Raw genomic sequence first — 14,914 nt, forward strand, 5'->3', positions numbered from 1 at the left:
TGCCCAGGTTCGCCTGGTGCACCAGTTGCGGCCCTATTTGGACAGGGAGTCATTGCTCACAGTCACTCATGCCCTCATCACCTCGAGGTTCGATTACTGCAACGCTCTCTACATGGGGCTACCTTTGAAAAGTGTTCGGAAACTCCAGATCGTGCAGAACGCGGCCGCGAGAGCCATCGTGGGGCTTCCCAGATTCGCCCACGTATCTACAACACTCCGTGGCCTGCATTGGCTGCCGATCAGTTTCCGGTCACAATTCAAAGTGTTGGTCATGACCTTTAAAACCCTACATGGCATTGGACCAGAGTACCTCCGGAACCTCCTGCTACCGCACAAATCCCAGTGGTGGATAAGGTCCCACAGAGTTGGCCTTCTGCGGGTCCCGTCGACTAAACAATGTCGTCTGTCGGGCCCCAGGGGAAGAGCCTTCTCTGTGGTGGCCCCGGCCCTCTGGAATCAACTCCCCCCAGAGATTAAAACTGCTCCCACCCCCCTTGTCTTCCGTTAACTACTTAAGACCCACCTATACCGCCAGGCACGGGGGATTTGAGACACCTTTCCCCCAGGCTTATTATAATTTATGTTTGGTATGTATGTGCTGTTTGGTTTTTAATTGTGATAGGGGTTTTAGTTTTTTTAATATTAGATTTGTGCCATTATAATATTGTTTTTATCGTTGTTGTGAGCTGCCCCGAGTCTTCGGAGAGGGGCGGCATACAAATCTAATAAATTATTATTATTATTATTATTATTATTATTATTATTATTATTAATAATAAGGTCATTTTAAAAAAAAACCTCTACATTCTGACACATTAGCTGGGGGTTACTTACAGGAAGAATCCGAGGGAGCCTACTCACCTAAAATAGAATCATTATGACTTTAACAGGATGTTTAAAGAAAAGCAAAGGAAAAAGAAAAAAAACAACCAAGCCGTCCAACCTGCAGGTCATTTCAAGAACAAGGGGACGTCCACACGGCCAGCTCCTGCTTTTCCTGATGCTCTAGGAAACGGCTCCACACACAGCCAACTGAAATAAAGGCCCTGCTATCTCAGAAGCCATTTCCTAGAAGGGGGGGGGGGAGGAATTGGGGCTTGGAAACGAGGTCACCCTTGAACGGGCCTTTGGATGTTGGACGCTGGGAGGGAAGGCTTGGAATCTTGGCTCGTAAAAAATGGGCAGGGATAATCATCAGAGGGAGATAAAAGCCACTGGGCCCAGGGTGCCTTTGACACGAGGGTCAGCGCGATCAAAGGAAAATGAAAAGAAACAATGAATAGAACAGAATAGAATGGAATAGAATTATTACAATTAGAGTTCTAATTAGAATAAAATCATTAGAATTAGAATTAGAATAGAATTATTAGAATTAGAATAGACTAGAATAGAATTATTAGAATTAGAATAAAATAGGATAGAATTATTAGAATTGGAATTAGAATAGAATAGAATTATTAGAAGTAGACTAGAATAGAATTATTAGAATTAGAATAAAATAGGATAGAATTATTAAAATTGGAATTAGAATAGAACAGAATTATTACAATTAGAGTTCTAATTAGAATAAAATTAGAATTAGAATAGAATTATTAGAATTATAATACAATAGGATAGAATTATTAGAATTAGAATAGAATAGAATGGAATAGAATTATTAGAATTAGAATAAAATAATTATTGGAATTGGAATTAGAATAGACTAGAATTATTAGAATTAGACTAGACTAGAATTATTAGAATTAGAATACAATAGGATAGAATTATTAGAATTGGAATTCAAATTAGAATAGAATAGAATTATTACTATTAGTTCTGGAGACCTCACCTACAAAAAGATATTGACTTCAGAAGAGAAGGATTTAGGGGTAGTGATTTCTGACAGTCTCAAAATGGGTGAACAGTGCAGTCAGGCAGTAGGGAAAGCAAGTAGGATGCTTGGCTGAATAGCTAGAAGTATAACAAGCAGCTATGATCCCGCTATATAGAGTGCTGGTGAGACCACATTTGGAATACTGTGTTCAGTTCTAGAGACCTCACCTACAAAAAGATATTGACAAAATTGAACGAGTCCAAGACGGGCTACAAGAATGGTGGAAGGTCTTAAGCATAAAACGTATCAGGAAAGACTTAATGAACTCAATCTGTATAGTCTGGAGGACAGAAGGAAAAGGGGGGACATGATCGAAACATTTAAATATGTTAAAGGGTTAAATAAGGTTCAGGAGGGAAGTATTTTTAACAGGAAAGTGAACACAAGAACAAGGGGACACAATATGAAGTTAGTTGGGGGAATGATCAAAGGCAACATGAGAAAATATTATTTTACTGAAAGAGTAGTAGATCCTTGGAACAAACTTCCAGCAGACGTGGTTGGTAAATCCACAGCAACTGAATTTAAACATGCCTGGGATAAACATATATCCCTTGTAAGATAAAATACAGAAAATAGTATAAGGGCAGACTAGATGGACCATGAGGTCTTTTTCTGCCGTCAGTCTTCTATGTTTCTATGTTTCTATTACAATTAGATTTCTAATTAGAATAGAATTATTAGAATTAGAATAGAATTATTAGAATTAGGAATAGAATAGAATTATTAGAATTAGAATAGAATAAACAGAGTTAGAAGGGACCTCGGAGGTCTTCTAGTCCAACCCCCTGCCAAGCAGGAGACCCTAGAACACTTCAGACAAAGAATTATCCAATCTCTTTAATAAGCCCAAGTTTTACTGGCAAAAAATACAGGTGGTCCTTGATCAATTACCACAATTGGGCCCAACACTTTTGTGGCTAACTAAGACCATTTTTAAAGTGCATTTGTCCCCATTCTGTGCCCTTTCTTGTCACCGTTGTTAAGTGAATCCCTGTGGTTGTTAAGTGAGTAACAGAGCTGACATATGAATCTGGCTTCCCCATTGATTTCGCTTGTCAGAAGGATGCCAAAGGGAATCACCGCCTGCTACCGCACGAATCCCAGCGACCGATAAGGTCCCACAGAGTTGGCCTTCTCCGGGTCCCGTCGACTAAGCAATGTCTTTTGGCAGGCCCCAGGGGAAGAGCCTTCTCTGTGGCGGCTCCGGCCCTCTGGAACCAACTCCCCCCGGAGATTAGAACTGCCCCCACCCTCCCTGTCTTTCGTAAACTACTCAAGACTCATTTATACCGCCAGGCATGGGGGAGTTGAGATAGTTCTTCCCCCTAGGCCATTACAAGTTATGCATGGTATGTTTGTGTGTATGTTTTGTTTTATAATAGGGGTTTTTAGTTGTTTTTATTATTGGATTGTACATGTTGTGTTTATTAGTGTTGTTAGCCGCCCCGAGTCTGCGGAGAGGGGCGGCATACAAATCCAATAAATTATTATTATTATTATTATCACGTGACCCCTGGGATGTAACGGCCATCATAAATCTGAGCTAAGTGTCGTGTCTGAATTTCAATCACACCTGACCACGGAGATGCTGCGATGGTTATAAGCAAGAAAAAAATGGCCACAACCCTCTTTTCCCATTGCCATTGTAATTCTGAATGGACATTAAAGCCACTGGACGTAAAAGCCAAACCTTTTTTTTTACTTGCCAACAGTGATGGGCTCCTACAGGTGGGGGGGACGCAGAACCGGTAGAAAAATTTTGATTTCTTTTTTTCCCTTCTGGGCTCTGGGATTATTATTATTATTAATAATTAGATTTGTATGCCGCCCCTCTCCATAGACTCGGGGCAGCTCACAACAATAACAAAGACAATGTAAGAACAAATCTAATAATTTAAAAAACACTAAAACTCCCATTATTAAAAGCAAGAAATACAGGTTTAATTATCCTGTAAGGTAGCTCAGAATATTTGCCTAATCAGGATGAAATGTTAATGAGAAATATACTAAATATAACAATTAAAAAATCTAATAGAAAAAGTATTGGCTAATGAATTAATATTCTACACAGCCCTCCTACTTAGTGTAATAAACTAGGAATTCTTACCATAAGTCTATTTGGAGTTACTTTTTTCATATTTTTAGATTATATTTTTACTTTAAACTCAAGAATATAGTATATCTAGTTGGCTAAATAACTATTGAAAAGTAGAGGTTTCCTTTAAACTTCCTAGCGCTACAACAATTTTGTTTAAAATCCAATACCAAAAAAAAAATGTTTTTCCTATCACAGTAAATGAGGTTGAATGTGTATAATTTTAGAAGAGCTGTGCGTTTGTGTGTGTACATACACATACACTTTATATAGTAGATAATGCATATTTTTGTGTGCCTGTGTGTAATATGTATGTACGCATATGGCATATATACATACAATTAAATAGTATATTTTGGATGTTCAATAATAGTAAATAGAGAAGGAAATTGTATCTCTTTGAAGCAAGGAGAGCCAGGTACCCTAACCCTAACCTTTGATGTGAATGACGTCAAGTTGGCCACTTTTAAGCCACTCACATGACCTTTAAGCCACCCCCCTGGTCACATGATCATGTAGCCATTCCCACCTGGTCACACGGCTGGCAAACCACAGCCATAGTGTGGTAGTAAAGATTTTTGCAGCCCTTCAGTGCTTATCAAGCGTCCAAATTTTGATCATAGGGAGACCAGGAAGATGCTGCACGCAGTGGTCGTAAGTGTGAAAAAAAACATCATAAATCTCTTCCCCCTCCTCCCTGTGCCGTTGTAACAAACCTATAAAGCCCTTCATGGCATTGGACCAGAATATCTCTGGGACTGCCTTCTGCCGCACGAATCCCAACGACCGATTAGGTCCCACAGAGTTGGCCTTCTCCGGGTCCCGTCGACTAAACAATGTCGTTTGGCAGGTCCCAGGGGAAGAGCCTTCTCTGTGGCGGCCCCGACTCTCTGGAATCAGCTCCCCCCGGAGATTAGAACTTCCCCCACCCTCCTTGCCTTCCGTAAACTCCTTAAAACCCACCTTTGCCGCCAGGCATGGGGGAATTGAGATATCTCCCCCGGGCCTATACAATTTATGTATGGTATGTTTGTATGTATGTCTGATTAATAATGGGGTTTTTAAAATGTTTTTAAATGATTAGATTTGTTATGAATTGTTCTATTGCTGTTGTGAGCCGCCCCGAGTCTGCGGAAAGGGGCGGCATACAAATCTAATTAATAAATGAATGAATGAATGAATGAATGAATGAATGAATGAATGAATGAATAAATAAATAAATAAATAAATGACCTGTATTGTAAGGTGCCCAGAGACACTTTGGATAGTGAGGCGGGGAGCATATGAAGTTAATAAACATAGTGACTCACCAGCATGTCCAACTGGATGGCTAACATGGCCACCCTGGCTTCCTTCTCCGGTTCTCGTTCAGCCTCCCGCAAGGCCTTGGCTCCCCGCGCATGGTCCATGTACCCCAGGCAAACTTTGGCGACATCCAGCCTTTGGGTCTTCACGCACATGCGGGCCATGTTCTCCCAGACGGCTTTGCTGCGGAGTACAAGAAGAAGAGACACGATCCCAGTCAGATCCTGAAAACCTTCATGAACAGGTGTGAACGCAGGTGTGAACTGGCCCTTCTGCTGGACTGTAGCTTAAGATGGATGTGCACCTGCTTTTTGCAGCTGTGTGCACAGGTGGGCCACGTTCTCCCAGACTAGGGTTAGGCAAAGTTGGCTCTCCTATGATTTGTGGACTTCAACTCCCAGAATTCCTGAGCCAATCATGCTAGCTCAGGAATTCTGGGAATTTATGTATTTATATATTTATTTATTTATTTATGTATCCATTCATTCATTCATTCATTCATTCATTCGATTTTTATGCTGCCCTTCTCGTTAGACTCAGGGCGGCTTACAACATATTAGCAATAGCACTTTTTAACAGAGCCAGCGTATTGCCCCCACAATCCGGGTTGAAGTCCACATGTCGTAGAACAGTGTTTTTCAACCAGTGTGCCACGGCACACTAGTGTGCCGTGAGACATGGTCAGGTGTGCCGCGAAGCTCAGAGAGAGAAAGAAAACAAGAGAGAGAGAAAGAAAGAAAGAGAGAGAGAAAGAGAGAGAGAGAAAGAAAGAAAACAAGAGAGAGAGAGAGAAAGCAAGAAAGAAAGAGAGAAAGAGAGAAAGAAATAGAGAGAGAAAAAGAAAGAAAGCAAGAGAGAGAAAAAGAAAACAAGAGAGAGAAAAAGAAAGAGAGAGAGAGAGAGAAAGCAAGAGAACAAGAGAGAGAAAGAAAGCAAGAGAGAGAGAGAAAGAGAAAGAAAGAAAGAAAGAGAGAGAGAGGGAGGGAGGGATGGTGGGAGAGAGAAAGACATAGAGGGAGGGAGGGAGAAAGAGAGCAAAAGAGAGAGGAAGGAAGGGAGAAAGAAAGAGGGCTGGAGAGAGAGAAAAAAGAAGGGAGAGAAAGAGGGAGGGAGAAAAAGAGCGAAAGGGAGGAAGAGAGATAAAAAAAAATTGTCCAAACTTTTTTTAGACCCCCCCCCCACTCAATGTGCCCCAGGGTTTTGTAAATGTAAAAAATGTGCCATGGCTCAAAAAAGGTTGAAAATCACCGTCGTAGAAGAGCCAACTTTGCCTACCCCTGTCCAAGACAGGATCACCACAAAACGCAAGAAGGAGGCACATGATCCAGGTCAAGCCATGAAGACCTCCAAGAACACAGAGGTGTGAACTGGCCTTTCTGCAGGACCGAAGACTTCTTTAGGGATCACAGCTTCATGTGCAGAGAGAGAATAATCAGAACTGCAGAAAAAACAATAACTGCCAACCTGCCTTCCATTGAGGACCTGTACATTGCACGAGTCAAAAAGAGGGCTGTGAAAATATATACTGACCCCTCGCCTCCTGGATACAAACTGCTTCAACTCCTAGCCTCAAAACAACACTATAGCGCACTGCACACCAAGACAAGTAGCCCTTCATGGCATCGGACCAGAATATCTCTGGGACCACCTTCTGCTGCACGAATCCCAGCCACCAGTTAGATCCCACAGCGTATCAAAGCAATACAGCTCATCTGTTTGGAACCCATATCGCATCTCAGACATTAACACCCTTGAAAATGTCCAAAGATACTTCACCAGAAGAGCCCTTCACTCCTCCACTCGAAATAGAATACCCTATGAGACTAGACTTTCAATCCTGGGCCTAGAAAGTTTAGAACTAAGACGCCTTAAACAAGATCTAAGTATTGCCCACAAGATCATATGCTGCAACGTCCTGCCTGTCGGCGACTACTTCAGCTTCAACCACAACAACACAAGAGCACACAACAGATTTAAACTTAATATTAACCGCTCCAAACCTGACTGTAAAAAATATGACTTCAGTAACCGAGTTGTCGAAGCGTGGAACTCATTACCGGACTCCATAGTGTCATCCCCAAACCCCCAACACTTTACCCTTAGATTATCTACGGTTGACCTCTCCAGATTCCTAAGAGGTCAGTAAGGGGCGAGTACAAGTGCACTAGAGTGCCTTCCGTCCCCTGTCCTATTGCTCTCCTATATCTCCTATACCTTTCTTCTATTCCTATATCTCTTTTTCTATTCTTTCATTGATATGTTCTATTACTATATCTTCTTTTCTATTCTTTCTTAGATATATTTTACTATGAGTATCTCCTCTATAACCTTCATCATGTGTTTTACTATACAGTGATACCTCGTCTTACAAACGCCTCATCATAGAAACTTTTCGAGATACAAACCCGGGGTTTAAGATTTTTTTGCCTCTTCTTACAAACTATTTTCACCTTACAAACCCACCACCGCCGCTGGGATGCCCCGCCTCCAGACTTCCGTTTCCAGCGAAGCCCCCATTTTTGCGCTGCTTGGACTCCCCTGAGGCTCCCCTCCATGGGAAACACCACCTTCGGACTTCCATGTTTTTGTGATGCTGCAGGGGAATCCCAGCAGTGCAAAAACGGGTGCTTCGCTGGCAACAGAATTCTGGAGGTGGGGTTTCCCAGCGAGGGGAGCCTCAGTGAAATCACAGCATCGCAAAAACACAGAGGTCCAGAGGTGGGGTTTCCCATGGAGGGGAGCCTCAGGGAAATCCCAGCAACACAAAAACGGGCACTTCGGCTGGCAAAAGGGGTGAATTTTGGGCTTGCACGCATTAATCACTTTTCCATTGATTCCTATGGGAAACATTGTTTGGTCTTACAAACTTTTCACCTTAAGAACTTCATCCCGGAACCAATTAAGTTTGTAAGACAAGGTATCACTGTATGTATATAGATATATACCCACTAAAACCCTCATTTTGTATTGGACAAAATAAATAAATAAAAAATACGTAAATAGTAACTCAACGGATCTAAGTTAGCCTAGCTAGCTTGTTACACTGGCTTCAGTTGAGTCTGTTCTGCGTAGGACCTAGATTGAATCCAACTTCTGAAGTTATTTTTTGACCCTCAACCACTCTCTTTTCATTGCCCAGGCTTATCAAAGGATGATTGTGTTCACTCAGATCGGGGGGAAAAAATGTAAAGCCATAAATTGTCCAACCCTTCCCCCCCTATATCAAACTGGGAGAATTTCCTGAGTTTATCTTTGGAACTCTACCTCACATCTGTCCTTCATCAACTCCAGCTCGCTGTTCTAATGAATACCAGATGCAGTGGAGGAAGGGCGCCCATGTCTCTCTTTTGTTCTGCATTGAAAGAAGAGCACGCCGAGCCTCTTGCTGTATGAATTCTGCATCTTGAAACGCAAAATCGAACCGTAAATTTGATGCATAAAGAACTGATAGATAAATTAGTGAAGATTGGACTTAATCCCTGGATAGTTCAATGGATTTGCAGCTGGCTGAAGCGTAGACATCAGAGAGTGATTGTTAATGGCGAGTATTCTGAGCAGAGCCAGGTTACAAGCGGTGTGCCACAAGGGTCTGTTCTGGGTCCTATTCTTTTTAATATGTTTGTGAGTGACATAGGGGAAGGTCTGGTAGGGAAGGTTTGCCTATTTGGCGATGACTCTAAAGTGTGCAATAGGGTTGATATTCCTGGAGGCGTCTGTAATATGGTAAATGATTTAGCTTTACTAGATAAATGGTCAAAGCAATGGAAACTGCAGTTTAATGATTCCAAATGTAAAATAATGCACTTGGGGAAAAGGAATCCTCAATCTGAGTATTGTATTGGCAGTTTGGTGTTAGCAAAAACTTCAGAAGAAAAGGATTTAGGGGTAGTGATTTCTGACAGTCTCAAAATGGGTGAGCAGTGTGGTCGGGCGGTAGGAAAAGCAAGTAGGATGCTTGGCTGCATAGCTAGAGGTATAACAAGCAGGAAGAGGGAGATTGTGATCCCGCTATATAGAGCGCTAGTGAGACCAAATTTGGAATACTGTGTTCAGTTCCGGAGACCTCACCTACAAAAAGATATTGACAAAATTGAACGGGTCCAAAGACGGGCTGCAAGAATGGTGGAAGGTCTTAAGCATAAAACGTATCAGGAAAGACTTAGTGAACTCAATCTGTATAGTCTGGAGGACAGAAGGAAAAGGGGGGACATGATCGAAACATTTAAATATGTTAAAGGGTTAAATAAAGTCCAGGAGGGAAGTGTTTTTAATAGGAAAGTGAACACAAGAACAAGGGGACACAATCTGAAGTTAGTTGGGGGAAAGATCAAAAGCAACATGAGAAAATATTATTTTACTGAAAGAGTAGTAGATCCTTGGAACAAACTTCCAGCAGACGTGGTAGATAAATCCACAGTAACTGAATTTAAACATGCCTGGGATAAACATATATCCATCCTAAGATAGAATACAGAAAATAGTATAAGGGCAGACTAGATGGACCATGAGGTCTTTTTCTGCTGTCAGACCTCTATGTTTCTATGTAAAATGGCATTATGATAAGGCCATAAGGAGAGCTACTTCCAATTTGGAACCACTAAACCAGTGTTTCTCTCAAGCTTTGGCAGCTTGAAGATGGATGGGTAGAATAGCGCAATGTATTCCGTGTCTTCTCGAGAGCCAGGATTGTCCACGTTCACTTCGCTGAGAAGCAACTCCAGGGCTGGAGTTGGAGGTTCTTCAGTTGTCTGGGGTTCTTTTGAAGTCACATCTACAATGAATCAAACCTTGTCACCTTAGACCAGGGGTCTCCAAGCTTGGCCACTTTAAGACCTGAGGACTTAAACCAGCTTGGCTAATTAACTATGAAAAAGCTCAAAAATCAAACTGAACAGAAATTGTGTTACAAATAGTTCCCCAGTGTAATCGTTTAATGGGTACAGAGAACGAACAGTTTTGAGTCTTCGGAGAGGGGCGGCATACAAATCTAATAAATTATTATTATTATTATTCTCAGACATTAACACCCTTGAAAATGTCCAAAGATACTTCACCAGAAGAGCCCTTCACTCCTCCACTCGAAACAGAATACCCTATGAGACTAGACTTTCAATCCTGGGCCTAGAAAGTTTAGAACTAAGACGCCTTAAACAAGATCTAAGTATTGCCCACAAGATCATATGCTGCAACGTCCTGCCTGTCGGCGACTACTTCAGCTTCAACCACAACAACACAAGAGCACACCACAGATTTAAACTCAATATTAACCGCTCCAAACTTGACTGTAAAAAATATGACTTCAGTAACCGAGTTGTCGAAGCGTGGAACTCATTACCGGACTCCATAGTGTCCTCCCCAAACCCCCAACACTTTACCTTTAGATTATCTACGGTTGACCTATCCAGATTCCTAAGAGGTCAGTAAGGGGCGAGTACAAGTACACTAGAGTGCCTTCCGTCCCCTGTCCTATTGCTCTCCTATATCTCCTATACTTTTCCTCTATTCCTATATCTCTTCTTCTATTCTTTCATTGACATATTCTATTCTTATATCTTCTTTTCCATTATTTCTTAGATATATTTTACTATGAGTATCTCGTCTATAACCTTCATCATGTATTTTACTATGTGTATATTGATATATACCCACTAAAACCCTCATTGTGTATTGGACAAAATAAATAAATAAATAAATAAATAAAAATAAATAAATTCTGTAAAGCAAAAGAGGACAAACAACTTTGGCCCAAGCCCACCTGTTTCCCTCGAGGGGAAGACAGGAACAAGAGAAGGAAAAGGCTCATCCTGTTGGCTCCCCAGCAGGGTGGAAGACATACCGAAGACCTCTACCGTGGACTTCAAGGTTTTCTGAGCTCTAAATAAAATCCCCAGAGGCCTAAGCGTTATTCCCAACGAGAGAGAGGAGAGAGGGGGGGGGAGAGAGGAGAGAGAGAGAGGGAGAGAGAGAGAGGGAGAGAGAGAGAAGGAGAGAGAGAAGGAGAGAAGACAGAGAGGGAGGGAGAGAAGGAGAGAGAGAGAAGGAGAGAGAGAGAGAAGAGAGAGGGAGGGAGAGAGAGAAAGAGAGAGAGAGAGAAGAGAGAGAGAGGGAGGGAGAGAAGGAGAGAGAGAGAAGGAGAGAGAGGGAGGGAGAGAGAGAAGGAGAGAGAGAGAGAAGGAGAGGGAGGGAGGGAGAGAGAGAAGGAGAGAGAGAGAGAAGGAGAGAGAGAGAATAATAAAGTCACCTATCTGGCTTTCCTAGTTATGGATGGTGGACCTAGAACTCAACGTCTCCTGGTGTACAACCTAGGAAATAGTGAATTCTAGTCCTGCCTTAGGCAAGTAAGCCAACTGGGTGAAAATATGTATGTATGTATGTATGTATGTATGTATGTATGTATGTATGTATGTACACTGCTCCAAAAAAAATATTAAAGCAACACTGAAATAACACCTACCGTGGACTTCAAGGTTTTCTGAGCTCTAAATAAAATCCCCGGAGGCCTGAGCATTATTCCCAACTGGTCCCTATTCCTGCTCCAACCCCAGAAAAAAGAAGGAGAACGTCAGACTTGCAAGATTTCAATTGTCAATTTTCTGCCTGAATAGTAGCTGGAAATTATGCCCAGGGAGCAATGGTGGGTTACTCCCAGTTTGTCCCAGTTCTAAGAACCGGTAGCGCTGGCACTCTGGATTCTTCTGTGCACGCGCAGAAGCGTCGTACACAGGTGTAAACTGGTAGCAAAGGGTTTTAGAACGCACTATTGGCAGGGAGCCTTTGCAAGACTCTTCTACAACTCATCAACTTTGTCTTATGAAATCAGTTCGTTGATATCTCATGTTTATCAATAACTCAAATACTCCTTCCTCCTCCTTTCCCCCCCCACAACAATAAACCTGTGAGGAGGGTTGAGCTGAGAGAGAGAGAGAGAAGAAGAGAGAGAGAGAGGAGAGAGAGAGAGAGAAAAAAGAAGAGAGGGAGAGAGAGAGGAGAGAGAGAGAAGGGGAGAGAGAGAGAGGAGAGAGAGAGAGAGAAAAGGAGAGAGAGAGAGGGAGAGAGAGAGGAGAGAGAGAGAGCAGGAGAGAGAGAGAGAGAGAAGGAGAGAAAGAGAAGGAGAGAGAGGGAGGGAGGGAGAGAGAGAAGGAGAGAGAGAGAAAGAGGGACAGAGGAGGGAGAGAGAGAGAGAAGGAGAGAGAGAGAGAATAACAAAGTCACCTATCTGGCTTTCCTAGTTATGGATGGTGGACCTAGAACTCAACGTCTCCTGGTGTACAACCTAGGAGATAGTGAATTCTAGTCCTGCCTTAGGCAAGTAAGCCAACTGGGCGAAAATATGTATGTATGTATGTATGTATGTATGTATGTATGTATGTATGTATGTATGTATGTACACTGCTCAAAAAAAAATATTAAAGCAACACTGAAATAACACCTCCTAGATCTGAATGAATGAAATATTCTCATTGAATATTTTGTTCTGTACAAAATTGAATGTGCACAACAGCATGTGAAATTGATTGTCAATCAGTGTTGCTTCCTAAGGGGACAGTTTGATTTCACAGAAGTTTCATTTACTTGGAGTTATATTGTGTTGTTTAAGTGTTCCCTTTATTTTTTTGAGCAGTGTATATTCCCTATCCGTTCGTATCAGACTCTGTTGTTTCATCACCAAACCCCAAAAAACTTTACCCTTAGACTATCCACTATTGACCTCACCTGATTCCTTAGAGGTCAGTAAGGGGCGTGCCTAAGTATATCAGCGTGCCCACTGTCCCTGTCCTACGTTTCCCTCTTATTAGTACCAATATCATGTATATAAACAGTGTTATTTCTTTGTATACTACCAATATGTACTTGACAAAACAAATAAGTAAAATAAATAAGTAAGGATATGTGTGGGTATGTGTATAGAAACATAGAAGACTGACGGCAGAAAAAGACCTCATGGTCCATCTAGTCTGCCCTTATACTATTTCCTGTATTTTATCTTAGGATGGTTATATGTTTATCCCAGGCATGGTTAACTGTGGACTGTGGAATGTATGTTTATGTATATGTATATGTATATGTATATGTATATCTCCTTATGAAACACTAATTTTTTCCTGGAAGTGTTATCCTACTGGATCCTTCCCTCTCATCCAACAAACCATTGCATTATTATGCAGAAACATTAAAAACAATTCTGATTATTTTTGTTGGACTAAGTGAAAGAAGAAGGGAAAAAAAGCAAAAATATTTTCTTCCACTGTTCTTATCTTAGCACTGAAGTCAGAGTGCGCTTGGCAAGGGAGCCACATATTTCTCGTGCTTCAAACTCCCAAGTTAGATTTAATGGGTTGAGACTGAACTGTTGCATCCCGAACCAAAGAGATTAAAGCAGAGCGGGATCTATTTTGGAGGATGTCTATCTATTTTTTTTAATGAGGTTACCTAGTTTGGGTAATGAAACGTCTGCAAGGGAAAAAAACCCAAACCCAGAGCGCACCAGGGACCCCACTGTCCTTTTCCTCCTCCTTCTCTCCTTCCTCCTCTTTGTAAATTCCTTTCCCTTCTAGCACTGATGATGTTACCTAATTGGGTAGTGAAATTTATTTATGTATTTATTTATTTATTGATTGATTGATTGATTGATTGATTGATTGGATTTGTATGCTGCCCCTCTCCGAAGACTCGGGGCGGCTAACAACAATAATAAGACAGCATATAATAATAATCCAATACTAAAAACAATTAAAAACCCATTATAATAAAAACCAAACAGACATACAGACATACCATGCATAGAATTGTAACGGCCTACGGGGGGAAAGTATCTCAGTTCCCCCATGCCTGGCGGCAGAGGTGGGTTTTAAGTAGCTTACGAAAGGCAAGGAGGGTGGGGGCAATTCTAATCTCTGGGGGAGTTGGTTCCAGAGGGCCGGGGCCGCCACAGAGAAGGCTCTTCGCCTGGGTCCCGCCAAGCGGCATTGTTTAGTTGATGGGACCCGGAGAAAACCCACTCTGTGGGACCTAACTGGTCGCTGGGATTTGTGCAGCAGAAGGCGGTCCCGGAGATAATCTGGTCCGCAAGAAAACCCACCGAGCTCAGAGAACACCAAGGACCCCACCGTTCTCCTCCACTTCCTTTCCTTCCTCCTCGTTAAAAACCCTACCCTGTTGTAGCACTGATGATGTTAGCTAGTTTGGGTAGTGGGACGCTTGCAAGAAAATCCACCAAGCCCAGGGAGCAGCAATGAACATCCCCCCCCTCCAGGATCTATTTTCTTCCACAATATCCACAATATTATTGAGTCTGTCGTCTGCGCCTCTATAACTGTCTGGATCAGTTCTGCAACCCGACAAGACCGACGCAGACGTCAGAGGAGAATCAGAACTGCAGAAAAAACAATGACTGCCAACCTGCCTTCCTTTGAGGACCTGTATAGTGCACGAGTCAAAAAGGGGGCAATGAAACTATTTACTGACCCCTCACATACTGGACACAAACTGTTCCAACTCCTACCCTCAAAATGACGCTATAGAGCACAGCAGAACAGCTAGACACAGGAATAGTTTTTGCCTGAATGCCATCACTCTGCTAAACAAATAATTCCCTCAACACTGTCAAACTACGAATACCCTACGAAACAGAAAACCCT

At 42.1% G+C, this 14,914-nt stretch overlaps 1 protein-coding gene across 1 annotated transcript in view; it reads right to left on the reverse strand.

Annotated features, from left to right (window-relative positions):
• The window catches only part of IFT140 (intraflagellar transport 140), a 152,570-nt gene that overhangs the window by 31,917 nt on the left and 105,739 nt on the right, over positions 1 to 14,914 (reverse strand). The window contains exon 19 of the mRNA XM_070761062.1: positions 5,282 to 5,459. Within this exon, the coding sequence (XP_070617163.1) occupies positions 5,282 to 5,459 (178 nt within the window). The remainder of the gene's footprint in view (positions 1 to 5,281; positions 5,460 to 14,914) is intronic.

Source organism: Erythrolamprus reginae, chromosome 9 (genome assembly GCF_031021105.1).
Source record: "Erythrolamprus reginae isolate rEryReg1 chromosome 9, rEryReg1.hap1, whole genome shotgun sequence".
Lineage (NCBI taxonomy): Eukaryota > Metazoa > Chordata > Lepidosauria > Squamata > Dipsadidae > Erythrolamprus > Erythrolamprus reginae.